This window comes from Cyanistes caeruleus, chromosome 1 (genome assembly GCF_971803275.1).
Source record: "Cyanistes caeruleus chromosome 1, bCyaCae1.hap1.1, whole genome shotgun sequence".
Lineage (NCBI taxonomy): Eukaryota > Metazoa > Chordata > Aves > Passeriformes > Paridae > Cyanistes > Cyanistes caeruleus.
Genome location: NC_141701.1, coordinates 14,170,615 through 14,193,654, shown reverse-complemented (window position 1 = coordinate 14,193,654; position 23,040 = coordinate 14,170,615). Strand labels below are relative to the sequence as shown.

Here is a 23,040-nt window from a genome sequence, read left to right as displayed (position 1 = left end):
CTTTCTTAAATAGAAAAAAAATGAACAAAACCAACCCTTTTACCCTCTATGTATTATTGGAACACTGGGCAGAGCTACATCAGCTGGAACAAGCAGACTTGGGATGGCAGCTCCTTTGCTAAATAGAGAAGAGGGACAGCAGAGGAGCACAGCAGATGTCCAATGTTCAAGGCAGCCAGGCATAAGTGTGAACAGGTGCTTGTGCACCCCATTCCTGCAGCACTAACCCCAGTTAATAAATTTTGCCAAGAAGCTCAACTCACAGGCCAGGGAAAATAAAAAAGCTTATACCACAGAGGAAACCTGGCAGGTAGGTGCCTGCCTCATGCCTTGTGGACACAGGCTTGTGCCTTAACTAACTGAAATATTATAGCCATGTTTTGAAGAAAAAATATGCTTGCTATAATTAAGAATTTGGGCTACATCAAAGGTTTCCACTGCTAGCCAATGTAAATTCACTGTGGTGGATAAATTATCTTAGGTTTATACATTAGGTGGATGGAGCCAGGAACATAGGAAAAGGTGTCATACTATGCATGATTTATGGTCTGTTAAAGTGTGACACCTAAACCATTTTACCTAATCCCAGTATATAACTTTTTCACATGTTTTTCTTTCCATTATTACCAGGCCAAATATTCTTGTTTCAATTTATGCTTGCTGTTTCTTACTTACTACTTAACTTCCCATTGTGAAGAGCCTGGCTTTGTCTTCTTGAAGACACCCTCATAGGTGCTGGCAGGCTGCTATCAGGTTCACCTGAAGCCGCCTCTTCTCTGGGCTGAATAAATCCAGTTCCTTTGGCTCCTCCTCACGTGGCTCCAATCATTCTGGGGAGTCTCAGCTAAACATGGCTTACATTTCTCATTGCCTTTCCTGGAGGGACTCAAAAGGACACAGTGCCTAGCTGTGGTCTGACAGGTACTGAGCAAGAGCATAATCCCTTCCCACAAGCTCCTGGCTGTGCTCTCTCCAGTACAGTCAGGATGCCATTACCTTCTTTGCTGCAAGGGCACACTCCTGATGCACAGGCCATGTGCTGTCTGCCAGGACTCTCCAGAGCCTTGGCAGTAAAGCCAGTCACCCCCAGCATCTATTGATGCAAAGGCTCACCATTCCCAGGTGACAGGAACTTTGTATTCATTCTTTCTGAATTTCATAAGGTTCCTCTTGGCCCATTCCTCCAGCCTGCCTAGGTTCTTCTGCATGGTAGCACTGTCCACAGCATATTCACTGTTGCCTCCAATTTGGTATCATCTGCAAACCTCAGGAAAGTGGATTTTATCACCTCCTTGAAGTATCTGGTAAAGATGTTAAACAGGACTGTTCCAGTCTCTAGATCTGGCACTCTACTAGGTAAACAGGAAAATGTTGTCTGGGTAGAGAAAACTCATTTAACCTCTCCCCTCTAAGCCAAATCAATCAATTTTTATCCATACAGACCATAACATCCTTCCCAACTGGGATACAAGGATGTTGTTGGAGACAATGTCAAAAGCCTTGATAAACTTGAAGTAAATGATAGCCACTTCTCTCCCCTCATCCACAAATCCAGACATAGAATCATAAACAAAATCAGGCAGTCAGACATGATTTACATTTGGTAGATCCATGCTGATTGTTTCTGATCACCTCCTCCTTCATATGCCCAGAAACATGCTCAAGGGGACCCGTTCCCTTAAGTTCCACAGGGACCAAAGCAATGCTGACCAGTTTATAGTTCCTCAGATTGTCTTTGGCCTTCCTGAAAAAATGGTGCAACATTTACCTATTTCCAGTTATTAGGATCCTTCCATGATCTCCATAACCCTTCTGATGTGATAGACTGGCCCTGCAGAGACATCCAATTTTTTTTTTTTTTGGCACCTTGAAATGTGCCAAAAAATGTGCCACCTTGAATGTGGCCTGTCTGCCTGCTTCCATGGTGCTTTCTGGTCAGACTCTGAAGTAATTCCCAGCTAAACACTCAACTGCTGCTGGTAGTTCTCTTTGCACCCTTTCCCTAAGCACAGATGCATGGGATAGTTTGGAGGTAGAGATAGCAAATAAACCTTAGAATGCCTCCATTTTATCAGTGTCTGCTGTCGCTACATCACCTCCTTCATTTAGCAATGATTCTACATATTCCTTCCTCAGCCTTTTTATACTAACAAAGCATTGGAAGCTCTTCTTGTTGGGCTTCCCATGCAAGTCTCAACTGCATTTAGGCTTTGTATCTCCCAAGGATATTCCTAAAAACTCAGATAATACTTCTAAATTATTCCATTGTAGCCTTTGTAGTCCCTGCTCCCATCTCCTCTATATTACCTTTCCATATTGGAGGTCCACCAAGCTCCCTGTTCAGCCACAACAACCTCCTTACAAAGCTACTTGTAGATGTGCAGTGAAAACAAGAGCACGCCCTAAGATAGCAAGAATACTTCATCATGTGTCCTGCTCTTGGACAACCAGGAATTTATGATCTGTATTCTGAAGAATGTCACTCAGTACAAGCATTATCATCCTGTTCTCCCAAGGCTTGTAACATATATAAAGCACAGATATCTATGGTAAATATAATGTTTTAGGAAACTAACTAATAAAAATTATCACAGACTCAATATATGCCATTAGAATACATTTTCTTCTAGCATTTCAAACAGACTCATCGTTTCTTTCTTTCTACTTCTTTCACTGCTTTTAATGACTTAAAAAAAAAAAATAATTAGCACCTAGAGCAATAGATTGCCACATTCTTGACCACAGCTACAAGAATATATAGGCATCTCAATGTAGTTTTACATATAGTCTTAAAAAGTACCTTGCAACTGTAGTTCAGCTAGCTGAAATGGTTATTTAGATGCAATTTGACAGCATGCATGATGACAAAAATAGTAAATGTGTCACAGAGAGAGGGATTAACATGGTTATTTGGAAAGCATTACTCTAGATTGTCTTGATTTAATAGGTTTGCATGGGTACAGAAGCCATAAATTGCTATTCCTTTTTTCCTCCTTCTTAAAGTCATACATAAACTACTCAACACAGGGAAAAAAGAATGAGCAAGATCAAAGTAGTAGCTTAATCTGTGTTTCTTTTATGCTTTTGTGGCAAGGGAGAACAGCAAATTGTAAAAGAATTTCTGCCTATCTGCTGCATGCAGCGTGCCCAGCTAAAGCTTTGGGCCCCACCCACTCCTGGCCTGGAAAGGTTGCTCCATGCAGATCTTCCAACATAGGGAGGAACAGTTTCAATTGATTTTTAGGTGGGTGGGACCAGGAACTCACATCATGCCATTTTGCAGACAGCAGCAGCAGCCTACTGAAGCACAGCAGCTGACCACACAGAGCTGTTTGTGGCTGGGAGAGTGTGTGAATGTGTATTTTGAGTTCTGAATCCCTAAGGTCCTTAGTGCTGTACCTCAGCATCCTCAATGCCATATCTGTGCTTAAATACCACTGAGCTCCTGTGCTTAATTAAGTGCAGACCTGCAGATGCTGGAGAGTAGGAACTGGAGCTTCTCATTGGTATAAGGCAGTAATAAATGCATCTGCAGAGCCACAACCTCAAATGATGCAATTTCATTATATGTCGTCTTTTTTGTCATGTATTTTTTTTACTTATGTGTTTTGCAAAACAAACATAACTTTTTAAAAGTAGCCAGATGTCAATCATTACTTTGGTCTTATTGATGTGGACATAGTTCAAACCTAAATAGTTCTAAAAAGCATAAGTAGTATCTTTTTGAAAGCAGATTTCAGTGATGAATCCCCTGTTCATTTTTTTCCTCTTACTAGATGCTGCAAGTTTTGCTATCTTGTTAACCTCTCAGCAGTAAATTGTCTAGCAAGAGATACTAATTTTACCAACTTTATACAATAGAAGTATTTATATCAGTTTCCCACAACATTCCTGGAGTGAATGGAACACTCTACCATGTGAAGGGTGGAAGGAGTCACAATGATGATCAGTCAGTCAGTAGAAGATTAAGTAAAACATTGCAGAAAAATGTGAATACAGAGTTGGCAGATGCTTACCATGTGAGCTGATGGATTTCCCACTGTGAGCTAATTTCTATGTCTTTAGAAAAGGCTTTAAAGTTTGTCAGAGAAAATCTAAAATGTTATCAGTAGGTCCAACAAGAAATTTCAGTTCAACAGCACAGGAATACTAGAGCTTTCTGCAAGTCTATGTTTTCAAGAGAGAGAGAAATTTCTCAGGACCTGAAGAAGCAGAAATACATTTTCTGCAAAACCAAGGACAAGGCAGACACAAGTGATTCCTATGATCTATATCCAGATACCTACTAAAGCACAAAACAAATTGTTCATCAAATGATGCTATTGCTTTCTTATTTGTAGTGGAAGGTAACTGGAGATACACATAAGCACTTCACCAGCTGAATTTCACCTTTGTTTCTTTCACTGCACCAGAAACCTAAAAAGACTTCATGTGAGGTTAAGTATTTCTTTTTGAGTATATCTGGATGTAGAAATGTATGAACACATTAGTCCTGTAAAACAAATTACATCTTCAAAGTACCCCATAAACACTAACTACACGGCAATTATACTATCCTATTAATAAAGTAATGCACAGAATACTGACCTATTTATTCTTTTGCTATTATGTAAAATTAATGAGCTGTGTTTTTTGACCACTGATTCATCCTTCTTTCAAATATCTGTGGATTAAAATTTAAGCTACTTAAATAGCTCCACAAAACTACTGGTAGGCAGAAAAAGGCAAGGCTATTCAAGTATTTAAAATGCACTGCTACAGACTGTAAACACTCTGAAGGATATGCAAACATAAGGTCCCATTCCAAATCAAATCCGAGGGTAGAAAAATAATTTTGTTTAAAGTTGTAGGTAGTCTACTGTTTAAAATTTGTTTGGTTTCATTTTTTAATTACTGCCTTGTAAATAAATTACAAAATTTACCTGGTAGCCAATTCACCATCCCTTTCTCTCCCCTCCTCCAGTACATGAGAACAATGGGCAAGTCCACTGTCTGGAATTATTTACTGTAGTGGATTGAAACACTCTACATAGGAGAAGCATGTGCACAAGCATGTTCATCCTGAAAGATGTCAGGAAACACAGCGCAAAGCCAGACACCAATGAATATAAGAAGTCATCAGCAACTGTGAATGAAATAAAATATTCACTTGTGAATGAAAAAAAATATTAATGGGTTGTCCTATTAAAAATCGTGGAGGGAAAGTGAGATTGTTTTTAACTTATTTTTCATAGTCTAAACCATATCTTAGCAAAGTTTGACTCAATATGAGGATAGCACAAACCATCTCACCTTTCTTGATGATTCGTAAGCTAAACCTGCCAGCCACACCACAAATTGTTTTCTATCCAGAAATTGCATACATACTGTGTGTAACACTTATTTCTTCATGAAGGATGTCAGGCCAACAGGAATGCAGTTTAACTGGTTTAGGATTTATGAAAGAAGAAAAAGAAAAAAAGAAACCCCAAACCTGTTTGCTTTCCTGTGAATCAAAATCTACTTGATCAAATATTTAAACTTACAAAAACATTGTGAAAGAATCTGAGGCGAGGTTCAGTGGGAACTAAATAGCTGAGATAGGCCTGCAGAAATATATTCACAGTAATTCCCTGAAATAAAGATATTGTTCTCATGTGTTATGTTAATTTCTGATGTAGCTACAGGAGTTGACGGCTCTGAAAGAGTTACTGTTTGGAACTTGCCATCAGTATCAGGACAGGTTTTCAGAGGATCTGAGCAGATAAGCAAGCAGCATTTCTCAATCTGACATGAGAAAATCAAGCATTAGAAGTTAGGTTCCTGTACTGTAAGGGGCATCCAGTTCCTGAAAATACCTGACTGTCCTACAGGAGTTTATCATTGCAAAGGATGGAAAAATTCAAAATCTGAAGTTCAAAGTTAGAGAACATGTATTTGTTACTCTAAGTAAAATAAAACAACCGAAACCAAGAGAGACCAATGCTGATATATCATGAATCATTCATGTCAATTGAGACCCTTGGAGTCCTCCAGGATATAAAATGTTGTAAACTTCACTCAAGAAAATTACCCTCCAGGTACCAATATCCTTAAAATCACCTACACATAAGAACAATAAAACAAACTTTTATGAACAATTTGAATTTTATAATGAAATCAATATTTTTTCAGTATAAAAAAATAACTGTGATAATTTAATTTTCCCCCTTAACTAATATGGGAACAGTAACAGAGTGTCTAAAGATGAAGAAGCATGGCTCAGACCACCTGAAGGTTTCTAGAAGCTGCATCAGCATTTCTTATCTAAAAGAAAAATCCCAATAATGGCTTTCCATCTACCATTTAAAAGAGAAAAAATATCCACCTACTGTACATTCCATAAAGAAGCTAGAACATAGCAGTGTATCTGACTCATAAGTCTTCTGTTTATTTTTAAACTGTTCTATTAGTACATAAATTAATTAATTTTGTGAACATCAGAGGCCCTTGGATGCCTCTAGCTTGGAGGCTAGAGGCTTGGAGACAGTTTTGAAAGGATGCAGTCAGTGGAAGGATTATAGGTCTGCCAGTGTTTTGGTAGCTGAAGAACTCCCTCTCAGTTTTCTAACTCCAGTAGTTACTGTAAGTAACAACAGATGTCATTAGAATAAGACCCTGCTGTTCTAAGCAAACTGAAACTAACTCAAAATATAGAAGTTATTTATGATGCCCCTAACGATGTCTATATACAAAGAGCTCTTTACCATACTACTAACAGTAATCAGGTAAGTCCTAATTATGTGTATACATTGTAACACTGATAGATCCTTTTTATTACAAATAGATACTCAGAGTGCTTTGAAATCTTTAGACTCACTTCTTTTGCAGCAGCATTTTTATGCTATTTCAAACCATTACAGTGCTTTTTTATACAATTATATTTCAATGTCTCCATGCTTCTCCTTCCTGAATTTAGTCATCACAAAATAAAGCCACCATTTCTTTTGCCTAGTTATTCTTTGCCTTATATTGGATTTTTAGCCAGGATTTTGTTCAATAAAACAGTCCCTAGAAGGCAAACTAACTGCAACTGAGGAAAAAGGTGATTTCCTGAAAGCACTGATAGTTCATGAAAACAATGGATACCTACTGCTGCCCAATGGGAGATATGATCAGAGGCCAACACATTAAGAGCAAAGATTACTACCAAGTGTTGAATGTTGACAGAGTGAGAAGAGGCCCATGCTACCAGCAGTACCAATGGCAGGGGTCTGTGCTGCATCCTGCAATGGCAGCACTTAGCACATTCTCCTTCAGTCCCTCTGAGATGGCTGAACTGGTCCTCTTTTATACCATGAAGCTGGAGTGGGACAGGGAGAAGAAGTATTGCTGCTGTACAGTCTATTTCCTGCTTTCCCTGGACAATTCTGTCATAAACAACCAGTGCTATTTACTCTTCCCTCATCTACAACAATGTCATACTCCCAACTTGTACCTCTAAGACTTTCACACTCTCTACTGAGGACAATCCATGCAAACCATTTTTCCTGCTGGCTCACCTATGTCAAGAAGCAGAACACTGACTTCTTGAGACATTTTCCCATTAGGTAACTTGGCTTTGCTCTGCCATGTCCCTGTCTACCCATCTTGCCTCCTGCACCATCTCAGGTCAGGATCCCCCTCTATCTTATGATGAGATTCTGCATTTTTACCTTTGTTGCACCCTCACACATCTAAAAGGAATTTCTCAAAGTAAATCAAAGGAAAATTTAGGTGCCCTTGGCACCTTATATTGCTAGAGAAGAGCAGTGCCACCAAGTCAAACAAATAAAGTGCTGGTAACCTTAGGATCATGGAAACAATGTTATGAGGACAGGTCAGGAGGCTCAGCCTGACCTCCCTAACACCAGTTTACTCCACCATGGAGTGTCCCTGGGCCCACACCAGCCTCTAGCTGTGTGGTGCTTGTGGGAAGGGACCCTCAAACACCCCTGAGCAGCCAGCAAAGGATTCCCTGCTGTAAAGGGTACACTGAGAGCCAAAGTAACCAGGTCAATGCCTTTCATCCCACAGCTCTGGGCACAGAAGGCACTTCTGCAGGAAGAGGTCATGTCCAAAGTACCACCGTAGCCTTATGAGCCAGCCAGAAATCACTGCTGAGAACAGCTCTGACACTGCTTTAAGCTGCTCCAGGGACTGGTTTGGTAACCAACCATCCCTGGCACTGGTGGACCAAACAGGTGGCACATTTATCTTCACTTCCTCTCCTCAGCAAACATCCCAAGCTCAGTTTAACTGGATGAAGTAAGAGATTTCAATAGTTGTTTTCCCCTTAGTGTAATGATGCAAGAAGGGGCAGCATGCATTCAGAAGCCTGGCCCAGCCTGTTAAAGATTAAAACTCTTGCACTGCCTCCCAAGAAACCTCAACAATGTGGTGGCATTTGCACACTAATTCATAATATGCATAAGCCCAACCATGACCCTGAAGTTCTGGTACCACTGAGTAAATACACTACACAAATGATGCTAAAGGCTTTCCTTATCACTCATCTTATGCAAACCAGTTTTATGCCTATTTAATTCCACTGGTTAAAGGGGAATGACTCCAGAGTTTGTACCAGTAGGAGATCAGAATCCTGCATGCAATTTTCAGAAGCAAGTTAAATTAATTCATTTATAAACAAAAAGTCTGTTTTGCATGATCAGCTCCAGGCTTTCTATTTTTGATATGTAACTATCTATAGGATTAGGAGACTTTGTGTTCCATCTTAAGAAAGAGCCGGTTTGCAAATCTAAAAGAAACACAGATGACTTTTGGGGGCAACTTCCTCCAGAACAAGAAAGTAACTGGAAGAAAGAAGCAGATCCTAATACTGTCAGGAAAACCTTGCTCCCCACTCTGGCTTGGGGAAATCTGCTTCTGAATAAACAGAGCAACGGGAGAATAGGGCTACTATCATTTATTTGGTTTATTTTCCATCTCTTTGACCACGTTGGCAGACCACTCCTGTGTACACTGTAACACAGGACATGAGATTACATCTCTTCCTGAAGTGTTCATGATAACATACTCAGATAAGGTGTGAATTCTGATAATGTGTGATAAGACCGTGAATTCTGAAATTGACATCACTTTCACCCATTATTCTAGTATCCTTACTAATATTCAGCTCCTCCAGAAGTATCATGCCATACTACCAAAAGGTAGTCTGAATCCTGCTGCATAGACCTGCTGTGTAAGTAATTTTCATACCCAATATATGTATATGTTTTTCAAAATACTAATTTATCTTTTATTATAGCTGACTACAGATTTTCATAACATATTGATGGTTGGCCACCTGGGGGAGAAGAATTACAGCATTCCAAAATACATATTTTCATTTCTATATATAATATGGAAATCACTATATGTGGAATTAAATCATCAATTATTTTCCTAATCTAAAATTGATAGCAGCTGGTTTAACAGTTCTGTGACAATGCCTCCTTTACATTATTCTGCCATAAGTATAAGAACATGAAGGGGAAAGAGCTTTTAACAGCCATTTAAGAGCAGTTTTTAGTCCTTGTGGTTGTACAGACACACTTTCCTACACACAGTGAATCAATATACTTCTGTCTACTTGTTGACTCTGGTGGACTGGAAGCCGCATCATTAGTTTACCTTGTAACATGCCAAGATGCAATTAGTTACACAGAAATGCTATGAAAAAACAGTTCAACACAAACATGCGCTTTTGCATGGAAACTTAAAAATGTAATCCTGACACTAATCTCTTTAAAAACCCAGTTTTTAAAAGATTCAAACAGTATATGAATAAGTATAAAAGCAATCCCACATTGCACTGTAGCACATCTTGTCTGAACACAGCAAAAATAATTTAAACAGCCACATTAATTTAAATTATTAGGATTTAGGAAAAAGCACAGCCAAAACTCTACTCAGTGTATACCTAGTAGTGAAAGTGAAATTTGGACTTTTTTGTTAAAACTGACTAAATTTCAGGAAAAAAAGTGTTGTAAGGAATGTGCAGGTAGAAAGAAACAGTATTTAAAAGTGAAAAAAAGTGACTGCACATGGTATGTAATCATTAGCAAAATCCAGTACTGCTGGAATTCACACAGATTAACTATGCAGCTGGATAATAACGTTGGAAATGTTTATGACCAGGTATTACTTGTACTTCCTTTGTGTAAGATAAGGACAATCACATTTCTTGTACTGAACCATAAACTAACCAACCCTGTTTTCCACCCACTCAGAGTTCTCCCTCTGCCGGGCAGTCTTAACAGATTTTGGGCCAGACTGTGCAATTAATTGGACATATGATCTCCAGAATGCAACCCCAAGAACAAACCCCCTACACCTAATCACTTTGGCACAAATGTGAACCTCATTCCTTTCCAAAACACACCCAAACCATGTCCTGTAGGCATGCACTTCCAGAGCCTGGGGCCTTTTCCTGAAGATAAAAGGATGGGATACAAGGTTCACTTTTAAAATAGGTCTAGAGGAAAAAAAAAATTAAAAAAAAAATCTCATTGGATAAGCAATGGGGTGAAGGACTCAAAAGAGAGGGGAGGCTGGGCTTAGTGCCTTCTTCAGCCTAATGGGGATTCAATCCCACATCTCCTACATAAGAGTTCAAGAGGCATCCAGCTACAAGAGGCATAGGGATAAAGACAGAGCACAAGAAAGAATGCAAACTTCTTCTTCTTCCTCCTTTAGAAGTCATGATTTCAAAGCCAAGCAGCTATTAATACATTTTGAAAGCACCAAACCTATTTATGTACAAAATGGTGTGACAGAAACTCAGATGAGTCCTGTTTGATGGAGCCAGCTGCTCTCCACCTAGGGCTTGGATTGGCATGGGGAAGACAGGCATCTCTGGCTGTGGCATTTCTTGTCATCACAAAAGCATATCTGAGAAACATCATGCATCTAAAAAGAGAGGAATACAGTCCTCATGCCCAAGCTAGTTCAACTTCCAGGGCAGCTACACACACTTGCATGAAACCTTCTTAAAGTGTAATCTGTAAAGTCACAGCTGTATGTGTGGAGGATAAACACTGCATGGGACAACATTAGGTGAAAGTCGGTCATTCCAGAGGCAGGACATCCCAGTCTAAGTCACAACGGGAGAAATAAGTGAAGTGCTGCTGAATGGCATATCCTTTATCTGGAGAATATGCTTTTACAAAGAAGTGCAAGAAATAAAATGGATTATAAATGATTGGGTGGATGTGTATCTTTCTCTACCCCAAACTTTTACAAACATTTTCTATTACTTTTAAGCAATGGCGCACAGTTGAGCCAGACCGAACAAAAAGAAGAGACAAATCAAATGTTTTCAGTATTTTTAATGGACAACCTAGTAGGCTCCTTCAAAAAAAAAAAAAAAAAAAACGAAACCCAAAAAGGCAACCTCGCCATTTCGAAGCCCAAATATCCGTAACCAGAAGGTAAATAGCAACCTTTTGCAAACCGGCATTAGGAAATCACGCCCGAGTCCGGCTGGCCTGATTCAGGGCTCGCGAATGCGGAGCGCCGCGCTGCTGGGGAAGCCGAGAGGCGGCGGCCGGACACGGCCCGCTCCCGGCCGCGGGGCCCGCACGGCGGGGCCGCCGCCCAGCCCCGGGCGAGGAGGCGGCTGCGGGGCGGTGCCGGCGCCGGGCCGGGCCGGGGGAGGCCGCACCTGCGCCCGCCCTCACCGCCGCCTCCTCGCCCACCTGGCCGCGCTCGGCACAGCAGCCACCGCCGCAGCAACATGTTGCCCAGGGGAGCCTCGTCCATGCCGCCGCCTCCCAACCCCGCTCCCTACTTCCCGCCTCCGCGGGTCACGCTGCCCTCCGGCCTGGAGATCCTGCGCACCTTCTCGGGAGCCGTCATCTTCCTGGAGATCGTGAGTGCGAGGGGCCGGGGTGGGGAGCGGCCGCGGGCCTGCCCGCGCTGCTCACCTGCCATTTTGTGAGCGGGGCAGGTGCGGGGGCCGGGCCGGGCCGGGCCGCAGCGGGACCGGCCCCGCACACTGGTGGCTTTCGCGGGGCTTTCGAGGCTTTGAGCCACGCTGTCCCCCCGACCCAAAAAGGCACACGGAGAGTTACAGCAGGTTTTGTCCGTGCGCGTGTTACGCGTCCTCTGCAAACTCCTATAAGTATGTTCAATGTCATGTGTGTGTTAGACCTCGCTGGTGTGCAAAGGGCTGAGGACCTTTGAGCTGGGGTTGGGTATGGCGCTCTGCAGTGCCGCTGATTAGTGGGAGATAAAAACCACGAAAACTTATAGAACTTATAAAAACTTAGTAGAACTCATCTGACTTTATTAATTTTAGGTATTTTTCTTATGGTCAGAGCAGAATACTGCTTGGGTTCCAGTGTGTGAGCTGGATCCCACCTCACAAGCTGTGAAATTGTACCTGAGCAAGGGACAAGTCGAAACTCGAAACACAAGTCCGGGTACTGAATCAGGCCCAAGGCAGTAGGGACAAAAGGTTAATTCGCTCTGCCAACCAATTGTACATCTGACAGCCAAGCAAGCTGTAGTGGACGGGTGTAGTGTGAGGGAAATAGCACAACAGTGGGTGCTGACATTACGGCAGTCCCTACAGTACAATTCTAAATTTATTTTTAAGGAACCCTGCAAGTTTGTACATTCAAAATACAGAAAACATTTCATGTGTCTCTGTTTTCTGTTTAACAGACACTTTCTGCTATCCCTTTTACTTCCTCACTGCCCATCACTCTCTGGTCACCAAGTAACAGACTTGCACCTGCAGTCTTGTGAAACTAGAGAAAGTTTCGTTCTTCGCAGCTAAAAAAGGAACCCTAGAGAACAACTTGAACAGTAATACATAAACCCATGGGAGCTTTGAACTGAGACTAGCAAAGCATCTTTACATATGTGCTGCTGCAGTGTAACAGCAGAGAGGAACCAACTAATTTTATAGCAGGCATCTTTTGAAAGGTATCTCTTACCCAACTGATACAAAAGAAAGCTCTCTGAATCTGACAATGTAACCTCTGACTTCTGGTTTGTAAATCTGTAGAATTTAAACAAGAAAGAAGTAACTTGTGCTTGGAAATAGATTTTAGTTGACACTATTTATCAAGTTGGATTATGCAGTTTAGTATTTCTGTAATAAACATACTTGGAGTGAATTATAATTGTTACCTATTTATCCTTTTTTATTAAAAGGCAGGATTTGTGGGAAAAAATAGTAGTGTTCCTTAGGCCAAGAGTTGATTAAACCAGGGAAGCTTTAAAGTGCATAAATTCTCCATCAGACCATTCCTAGCACAGCATCCCTACCACTCATTTTCTGTGAGGAGTCTGCTGAAATGAAAATTGGCACTGCTGAATTCTTCTCCAAGTTAAGATGATTCTGGAAAGCTCTATATTTTTCTAGTCTTTGCAGCATAGTTTACAACTCATTCTGTATTCTAGCTTTTTCTTTTGCTTTAATGCTTTGTGTCCTCTTTCAGCTTGGTATTACAAATACATTGAAAAAATGGGTGCCTTTTTATCTTCTTTCTATATCTCATCTGATTAGGACTACAAAGTGAAACAGTACGAAATTGAATCCAAACTAGTAGAAGTACATCCTTTTTGTGCTGATTTGTGTAAATACAGAGAGATTTGTGTGTGTGTGTGAACTGTGTTTTCACAGTTCTTATATTTTGCTCAAAATTCAGTCAGGGTAGAATTTTCAGCAGCAGCACACAAGTCACCTGGGTTTGTAAATCCCACTTTCAAGACTATTTTAAGAGCTTTTAGGAATTTCAGAGTGGCTTTGTCTTTTCACCACTTAGTGCCTATCATTTCTGAGAGGAGGTCTTGGGCTCTGAGTACTTTTGGAGTGTTTTCTCATGATGATATGTAATGTGTAATATCAGTTCTTAGGCAGAAAAGATGGAGTAGAAGTTATTTCTCAGTTCATTCTCTATTCCTTTCCTTGCAGCTGTTTGGAACAATAGTCTGGATTTTGGTCGCCTCTACCCAAGTTCCACTGCCACTGCTGCAGGGATGGGTAATGTTTGTGGCAGTAACAGCGTGGTTTCTCTCCATTGTGTTTCTCTCTGTGTTCCTCTTTGGTTATGCAAATAGAGTTGCTGTCAACTGGAACCAGGCGGTAAGATTTTTTTTATTTAAGGATTCCATTTGTTTTACAAACTGAAAAATGTTTAATGAGAAGTGTTGATCCTAAGTTTTAACACCTGACTTTCTGCTTTAGCACAAAGTTTTTCAAACAGGAATTCAAAACTGGAAAAAGAAAGAATAGGGTTACAGAGGTGGCAGAGGAAATCCAAGACCTGTTTTATGATGGAGGCTGAAGGAGCTTTTGAAGGAGTACACTTGTCCTCTCTGAGCATATAAAATGTATGAGCAGCAGGAAGAGGACTCATTTAACAAGGCGTGACAACAAACTGGTTTAAATGGCCAGAAATTATTGTGGACTGGAAATCAGAAAATTAGACTATTAGAGAAGTGGTAGTAACACCTTGTGAATAATGGGATGTAGAAAGATATATCTAATATTATAAAGGAAAGAATGCATTTATGAATATACTGTGTGATGTGATTGTCTAAGCACAGATTGTACTTCAGCACCCAGAAGGTCCCCTCCAGTTCCTAAGAAAGTCTGCTTGTGACTTTTGGGTCAATTCCTCAAAGCTAGGGGAGCAATGATGAGTGGCTGTTAGACCTTAGGTGGTAAATGACATCATAACCTGCACTATGATATCTTAACATCTTAATAGGAGACTTAACATCTTCATCTTTCTTAGATGGAGCTTGGTGAGGCTGATATAAGAAGATATAAGTATTCTTTGCTGAGTTTTTCATTTTGAAGTCAGAGCCTGAATCTTGTTGAATTGATTGTTATGGCTTGTTCCAGTAGTTCTCAAAGACTCGAGCTTCCTGTTAAAGAAGGGAAGGTTTTTGTAATTAGTCTTTGTCAACCACATGGATACCTCAGGTTATTGACTGGTAATTTATATGCTCCTTCGTTGTCATTAACTGTTTTTTACTTTGAGTTTTTAGTATTCAAGTAGTTTAGCATGAGATTATACCACACATTATAGTACTGGAAGTGAGTAATAAGAGATGGCATAACTGTGATCATAATTTTTAATTTTCAAAATAAAAATCTTCCAAAAGGACTGCAACTTCTAAACTGCTGAAGTATGTCTGACTGTAAATGCTGATCACCTTCACTTTCCTCCTGAGAAGCTTAGTTCTCCTGTTGACACTCCCCCTGATCATAGCTGGAATTGCATGCTTCAGTGTCAACAGCTGTGGATATCTCTCTGTTCAGGCAATTCATTAATTTCTTAAAACAGAAGTTCTTTAAAGCGAATCATAAAGCTTTATGGGTTTGGAGCTCTGATAAATCAAAGCCCATCAGTGCTAACAGACTGAATTCTATTAAAAAACAAACTTTAGAACTTTGATGGTGAATAAACATACATACAGCATCAGCTTTCCAGCACAATACAGACAGTAATTAGGCTAATAATCAGTTGCAATCACAGAGACCTTTACAGGGATTTATGCTGCAACATTCTCACAAATTATGATGCAACAAAGCCCTTGAGCATAACTAAAGTAAATTAATAGTGTCCTGGGTTTCATTGAAACTGTTTGCCAGTTTACAATCATGCATTTATTTAAGAGTTGCTGTGTAAGGACAAAGCCTTTTATAGATTGAAAATGCTATACAAATTTCATCTTAGAACAGTCGTGTGTGTTACGCATTGGCTTCTTGATGCTGGCAGTTTGTTGTACTGTTAATTTTGTCCCCTTGTGTATAATAAATTGCTGAAAATTTTCTATGTCAGGAAATGGATACATGACTAGTGTAAAAACTAGATCTATAACTTTATCAAAACAGCTGTTATAACTCAATTGACATCCAGTCAGACTGGAATGGTCTGCCTGAGGAGGTGCTGGAGTCACTGTCCCTAGATGTGTTTAAAAAAGACTGGATGTGGCACTCAGTACCATGGTTTAGCTGAGGTGTTAGGGCATGGGTTGGACTCGGTAATCTTGAAGGTCTCTTCCAACCTAGTGATTCTGTGATCTTAAATAAGTGCAAAGGGAATAATTTTGTCTCTAAGTTGGTAGCTGAAACCCAGCCCCTTCCAGCTGTCAACAAATATAGGAGAAGACACTTTACCACTATTTTTTGGGTACCCAAATGTTTTGTAATTTGTTGACACTAAACTCTTTAGCATCACTTGACAAGTTGGGGCCTTTTCATGTTCTCTTGCAAATAAATAATTAATTACTGGAAACACTCAAACTCTTTGTTTCTATAAATGTAGTCCTGGATTTAGTAATACCTTATCGTGTAAATATATCTGCTCATACTAATAAAGATACTTTAAAAATAAGATAGTACACAGTGGAAAATATGGACCTTATGGAGCTCCATCACTCAGTACATCAGTGTGTTAAATCAGATGATATGACAAGTACTGCCTTTTACAGCCTGACTCACAACACACTCATTTACAAAATTAGATGTGAACTTATCATGCTGCTCTGATAGTGTTTTACATACACTTTGTATGAGGTTTCAATGATTATACAAGTGTGGAAGCAAGGGAGATTTAGGCACTAGATAACAATAATTACTAAAACCCAAGAAAAGGTCCCTCACAATATCTTGGCATTTTTGGTCACAGAAACCATGACCATGTAAATGTGAAACCTTTACTGATGCTACAGAGCTTCACTATAATTGCTTCCAGGAGAAGGAAATTACAGGGTTTGGCAGGAGAATGAAGGAGATGAAAGAGTCTCTCCAGAAAAATATCTCTCCTGTATGCAGTCAGTCCTGATCTAAGTGGAATGTGGGGATACTGTAGTAGCAGCTTATATCATAACTTAACAAAACTGACTAGGGTACGATTTAAGTAGATTTAGCTGCAGTCAGATGTGGAACAAGTAATGTGTTTGAAAAGAAGATTCTTTCAATTAAAAGAAAATCTTACATCTATGAAGAAAAAGCATTTCTCTGGACAAGGTAGTGCAGCACATTCTCACTTTGCTCTCAGGCAGGCAGCAGGTGAGGATGTCACACAGTAATTTCTATGCAGGTGAGTGCTGTCTGCTGGACACACATAAAGTATCCTGGGTTCTCACTCTAGGCATACTGATAGTCTACTGCACTTAAGTGAAGCTAAAGTTCATAAGGAACTCATTAGTACTGGAGTTAGACTGCATATCATAGGTATCATAAAGCACACATATACTTGTGTATATTTTAAAATTGTCTCTGTGGCTTTTCCAGACCTTTACAGGTATAGGCACAAAGGATATGTTGTATGGATCAAGAACTGAGTGCAGTGCAAATGTCAGCTTTTCAGACTGAATAATGGAAGGAGATGTTGGAAAAATAGACATTTTAAACTGTACCGGAACATGCCTTAGATCTTGCTGCTGCAATACTGGGATCTGAACTAGGGCCTGCAAAGGCACCAGACTTTTTATATGTGTGTCAGTAATGGAACCCAGAAATGAGAGTTAGGAGTTTAAACCTTATGTTCAGTTAGCATTCATCATTGTGGAGGGAATTGCCTGGAGAGGGCCAGTAGAGAAGCATATTTGAAATAAATCCTAAAACCTGTCCTCACAGGTCTTGGACATTTTATTCCACAGTATCATGAAGAGCTGTCAGGTTCATGACTATTAGGTAGAGCCAAGTCAGAGAGAGTTGTGGAAATGCCCCAATTCTTGGATCTCATTGTATTGGGATGTTGGACATCTCAGCTGTGTCAAAGCTGAATTGTTTCTGGGCATTTAGAGAAGCAAAATTTAAGCATGGAGGGAAGATGTTTGAAGCTTTGATTATAGCTGAGAAGAAACTTATGGGACTGCAAGATTGTGTTGTACTGCTTGAATTGTGATCAAGTTGGCCTGTGTATGTCTTCTTTTTTTATCCTTTTGAAGGGAGATTTCTGTAAACTCCACTAACTTTAAGGTGGTCTAAAATGTCAGCATGTACATAAAGAAGAGTATGTGCCTCTTAATTTAAAAGAACGTAAGATTTGGGGAGAGGGAGAGCTGCCCTTGATCACTGATAATGTTAGTGAGTTGCTTATAATTGCAAGAAGCTGTGAAAACATGTCCAGGTTAAGCTGTCAGATGGATTTAATACTGCTTATCTCAAGTTAGTGTTATCAGTTCTTGTTTCATGTTTCAGTGCTGGATTTCATTTGTACTGAGATGAGAAGAATTAGATATATATTGAAGCCCAGACTGATTCTGTTATTTGCTTTTTAGGACTTTATTTTCCATGGGGCTACTTTTGTCTTTTATTTTGGAGCATTTCTACTGCAAGCAGCAACTACATCTCTGCATCACTTTCCCCGCAAATTCAACTCCACCACATATGAGGGGATTCTAAGTGGTCGTGAATATAACATAAGCATAGCAGCCTCGGTAGGTGTTTCATATATTTGTATCAGGGGAACATAAGTCTGTAACAAACACTTGTAGCCAGCCATTCAACTTGGGAATTTAACAGCAAACTGGAATAGAAAGAGGAGCTGTGAGAGAAAGAATTGCCTTTGACAGCAGCAAGTAGTGTCTAACAGAAACATGCAAAAATATTGGTATCAGCTATTGCTTATGGGATAAACTGCTTATTCTTCAGTATAGTGTAGAGTTGATAGTGTTCACTGTAGTGTTTTAAAATACAAGATCACTGCAGCTTATATTTTTTAAACAAGGTATTTTGTAAAAACATTTTGGTTAGTAGAAGAAAAAGAGCCTTTATCCAAGGATGAGGTATGAGGTATGAAATTTACACCATTGCTCAAAATTTCAGGTTTGTTTTTTTTTACCATTTAGATAGTCCTGAACATGTCATGGAGATAAAAAAATTTGGACTAGATCTTTATGAAGCTCCACATAAGTCCCTACTACATCAAGACTCAGCTGTCTCTTATTGCAATTATTGGAATGCTTTTCTTGATAGCCTAAGCCCAGAATGCCTTTTTTTCACTGTAGTTGCATCATCACTGAATCAATGTATTTGGTGATGTGGGTGTGCACAGCTGAATCAGAAAATATAACAGGCTTTAGTTTTAATCCTGGCTGGACTCTTCAGGGATGAGTAGAGGTGTGTCAGGCTTAACTTAAAGAACTGAAACCACTGCTCTTAATTTTTTGTTCCATCCAAAGACTTTCATACCAAGGAACTGTATATATTTATTAAGCTTCTAAACCCTCTGGGTTATCTGTTGTCCTTAAAACTCTGTGCATCACAACTTTTGCACAGTAAGCACTTTCAGTTCATCTTAAGATGAAAACGGGTGAACAGAAGGTGTAAGATTCACATTCTGTCTGCAAGAGCAGAACAGAAAGGAAAAGCCTTTAGCTTTGGCAAGCCAGGCCCTGAAAAGGTGAAGTGGGCATGTCAGTGTCCCAAGGCCAGTGTTCCTCACATCACCCACCTGCCAGTAACATACTCAAGCACGTCTGATTCCTGGGTGGCCATGTGGCACAAGGACAGAGGTGATGTTCCAGCTGTGCCTGAACTAAGGGAGGGACTTTATACTGAGAAAATATCTTAAATTCTATCCTTAAGTGTACCTCTTCAGTCCTGGTTTAGTGTGTTCAGATCCCCCTGAGTATATGGTCACTGCAGTCATTTGGTCTGACAACAGAATACTGGGCACTCCAAGAAACCATTCCCTGCTTCCATGCTAACTTTTTTAAGGCAGAATTCAATTCTTCAAGCCCCTCAAATCCCTGTCAAGATAGAGGAGGAGAAGACTCTTTTGTAGCTTGCCTCAGTATCTTAATTAAGAGTAGCTGGAAAATGGTGAATGAAATAAATGTAGTCCTTAGTGTCTTTGCATTTTTTCCAGAAGTATATATTTAGGAAGTCAAAACATCCAGAAAAAAAACTTTAAATCTTAAAAATATATCATTAAAACAGTCCTGTGAGCCACATGACAAAAAGAAAAAAGGTTTCTAACATTGTCTTTTAAGATTACATTTATTTAACATGATTAGAAATATATGTATGTTCAGTTTTTACAGTTCTGTGGTGTAGCATTTATTCAAAACTTTAATTAGTTAAATTAACACTTGTATGTAAAGCAAAGGATCATTGAATTGGTAGATTACAAGAGACAGTTCATTGTTATCACTGGATAATACGAGACATGTTTTCAGAAATCCTGTTTCTCATTTCTTTGGTCCAGTGTACATTATATATTCACTTTCATTGTGGCATGACCTTCAGTTCAAATCAGTTTTTATGCAGGAGCAATTTCCCTGGCATTGCCTGGGAATTTGTTCGAATGGCTGAATATCTGGTCAAAGAGGCCAGATGGGAGTTGTTGTTTCTGTGTTTCTCCAAGTAAAAGAGTTCTGCTGTTTGGAGGGATGTCTTCTTTGATGTTTGCTGGGATAAAGGCATTCAGTTAGAAACATCTGATATTGATGTTTGATCAGTCTAGATAAGAGAACTGAAATACACAGTGTACATACACATTTACTTTCACCATAACTTATGCAGAAATTTTATTTCATATTCTATTTCTAAATGTCTGCTGAAGCAAACAAGTGGATAGTAGTAACATGAGATAGTAGTAAAATGGGGTTATTACAGAGAAGTTCCTGAGAAAACTTCAGAGGATCCCAAACCTGTCTTTACCTTATTAAGCATTTTGGTTGGGGGAGGTACCTTTTGAATCACTTGTGTTCCTGTATTCATTTAGAATAGAAAAATATTGTAGAACAATATGTGTAATTCACTTTTTTTTTCTTTTTTTTTCTTTTTTTTTTCTCTGCTCCTCCTTTAGATTTTTGCCTTTGCAACAGCTATTTGTTATGGCTGCAGCACAGCCCTGGCATTAAGGAGATGGAGGCTAAATAACAGTTGAAGAGAGGTTAATGCCCACGTGTTCCACTTCAGATCAAATTAAGTGCTACATGTCTGTTTTACTGTAATTTAATTCTAAAAAGACTTTTTTTTTTCCCTGCTTAAAATCTGCTTTAAATGCAAGTAACCCCTAATCAGGATTTCTTCAACAGAAAAATGTTTCCATCTCTTCCCTTTCTGATATTTACTTTTACTGTGTACTCATTGTAAGATAATAGAGAGTTTAGGGATAAAGAGATATGTCATTAGCAGACAACAGACCTCCAGTGCTACGCCAGAAAAGGAAGAAAATGGAAACCAAGCCAAGATGTTAAGTGCACAGGCAGCTAAAATACTCGCCCCTTGTTAAGCCTTGGGATTAAGTGCTTTGCCGCGTTACAGAGCACTCCACACAGGTGGAGCCTTGAGGCTCCTGGTAGAGTCATGGGTGTTCTGCCCTTTGCATGACCACATTCCAAGCTGACTTTGAAATTACAACTTAGTACCTATATGTTATTAACTTCGATGTACAGAGAAAATATTTTTAAAAAACATCCAGTGAAATCTTTTTATATTCACTTATAGCTGTGTCCGGCTAGGGTCACCTGAGCCTTAAAGCTTACTGTGTTCCATACTAGATAAAAACTGGGACTTTCAATCCGTAGTTTATTCGTTTTAGGAATTTAGCTTAATCAGATATATTTATACTATAAAACAAAACAGTGCATTTGAGTTGTGTGTGTATATACATGGTATATTTTTGTTTAACAGGAAATTTTGCACTGTTTAACTTTGTTGGAGTACAGCTTTGTTCTTGCTACTTCAAGTGCTGCATTTGTTAGGTATTATGTGAGTCAATATCATTTGAATGGAATGTTACCAAATAGTGAATAATGTCTGACCTCAATTCTTGCAGTGTGTTATTTGTTGCATTCTAAAGCTGCAGTGTTGTAAAGGTGTTTTTTATTTGGACAGATGCCTATGCAACATCTTGCTGAAAGCAGTGGAGTGCAAAGCAGTCCACCCACTATGGAGTTTGCTTTTCATGCGAATAACATTTAATTGAGCCTCTCTTGAATATTCTGGTGTATTATGACATGTAATATTATATACAGAAAATTGATTTAGCAAAACTCAACTATAGCATTGTTCTCTGCTCCCTGACACTCGTATAATTTTGCACATGGTGAAGCTTTTTGTTATTTTGCTAGTAAATAACTTTTGCTTTTGTGAATAGTGCCAAAAAGATAAGCTGGGACAGTAAAGGCTCCCTGTCATTCGTAAAACAACTTGTTCACTACATCTTGCCAGCGCACCTGATTATTCTGCAGAGACCAGCAGTGGTTGTGTAAGGGAAGAAAGGATTTCCTTCATTCCCGGGCCTGCTCGCTCTCCTTGAGGCAGCAAGGGTGTCTGCCATGGAGGCTGCTTTATCAAACTTGTCAGGTACAAGGATCTCCAAGGGGCAGCCACCCTCAGCAGTACCCTGCTGACCCAGGCTGGGTTCCTGTGGGTGGCACAGCAGTGAGTGGCACCCTTCTGACTGTGGAACCACGTGGTCGTCCTGAATTACTACAATGGGATGTTGTCATGTACCTGTTTTCTGACGGTTTTTTCCTTCCAAAGATTTTATACTCTGGCTGATTTTTTTTCCCCTTATTCTCTCATTGCATCCAAACTTTTTGTGAACATTTTATCTAGAACCATATACTTTTAAAAATACTTCATATTGTATAAAATACATTTACACTGGAGTATATTGATGAAAGTATATAATGAAGACTTATGCTAACCAGCATTAAAGTTACTTAATATATTTATGGCAGTAGTCTGGTTATTAATTTTGTCTTTGGAAAGTGTCAAAAAAACTACCTTGCTACTCTGACTTCCTGGTGCTAGACATAGAAAATTGAGACTATGATTTCATGAGAAGGTACGGTTGCACTGGGGCTAGTTTCACTTATATTTAATTAATTTCACAGCTAGTTTGCCATGTGACATTCTGTGAATATTGGTGAGAAGAGTAAAGTCAGTTACAATGTTTTAAACTGATGCTGATCTTTGATTTGGTTTCCCTGTGTCCTGCAACCTGGCTATGGCCTGCACACCACAGACTGTGCATGCCACAGCTGCAGTCTCTGCAGCCAGCTGAGGTCATGGAGGCCAGGTCTTAATGTTCTGCATATTTAAACCTA

General features: G+C 39.6%; 1 protein-coding gene across 1 annotated transcript; it reads left to right on the top strand.

Annotated features, from left to right (window-relative positions):
* Nucleotides 1–11,620: 11,620 nt before the first annotated feature.
* Nucleotides 11,621–22,665, top strand: MAL2 (mal, T cell differentiation protein 2). The gene is made up of 4 exons (XM_086879744.1): nt 11,621–11,869; nt 13,925–14,095; nt 18,253–18,411; nt 20,787–22,665. Exons 1-4 carry the CDS (start codon nt 11,735–11,737, stop codon nt 20,865–20,867), a joined length of 546 nt encoding a protein of 181 aa, XP_086735870.1. The 5' UTR covers nt 11,621–11,734; the 3' UTR covers nt 20,868–22,665.
* The last annotated feature ends 375 nt before the right edge of the window (nt 22,666–23,040 follow it).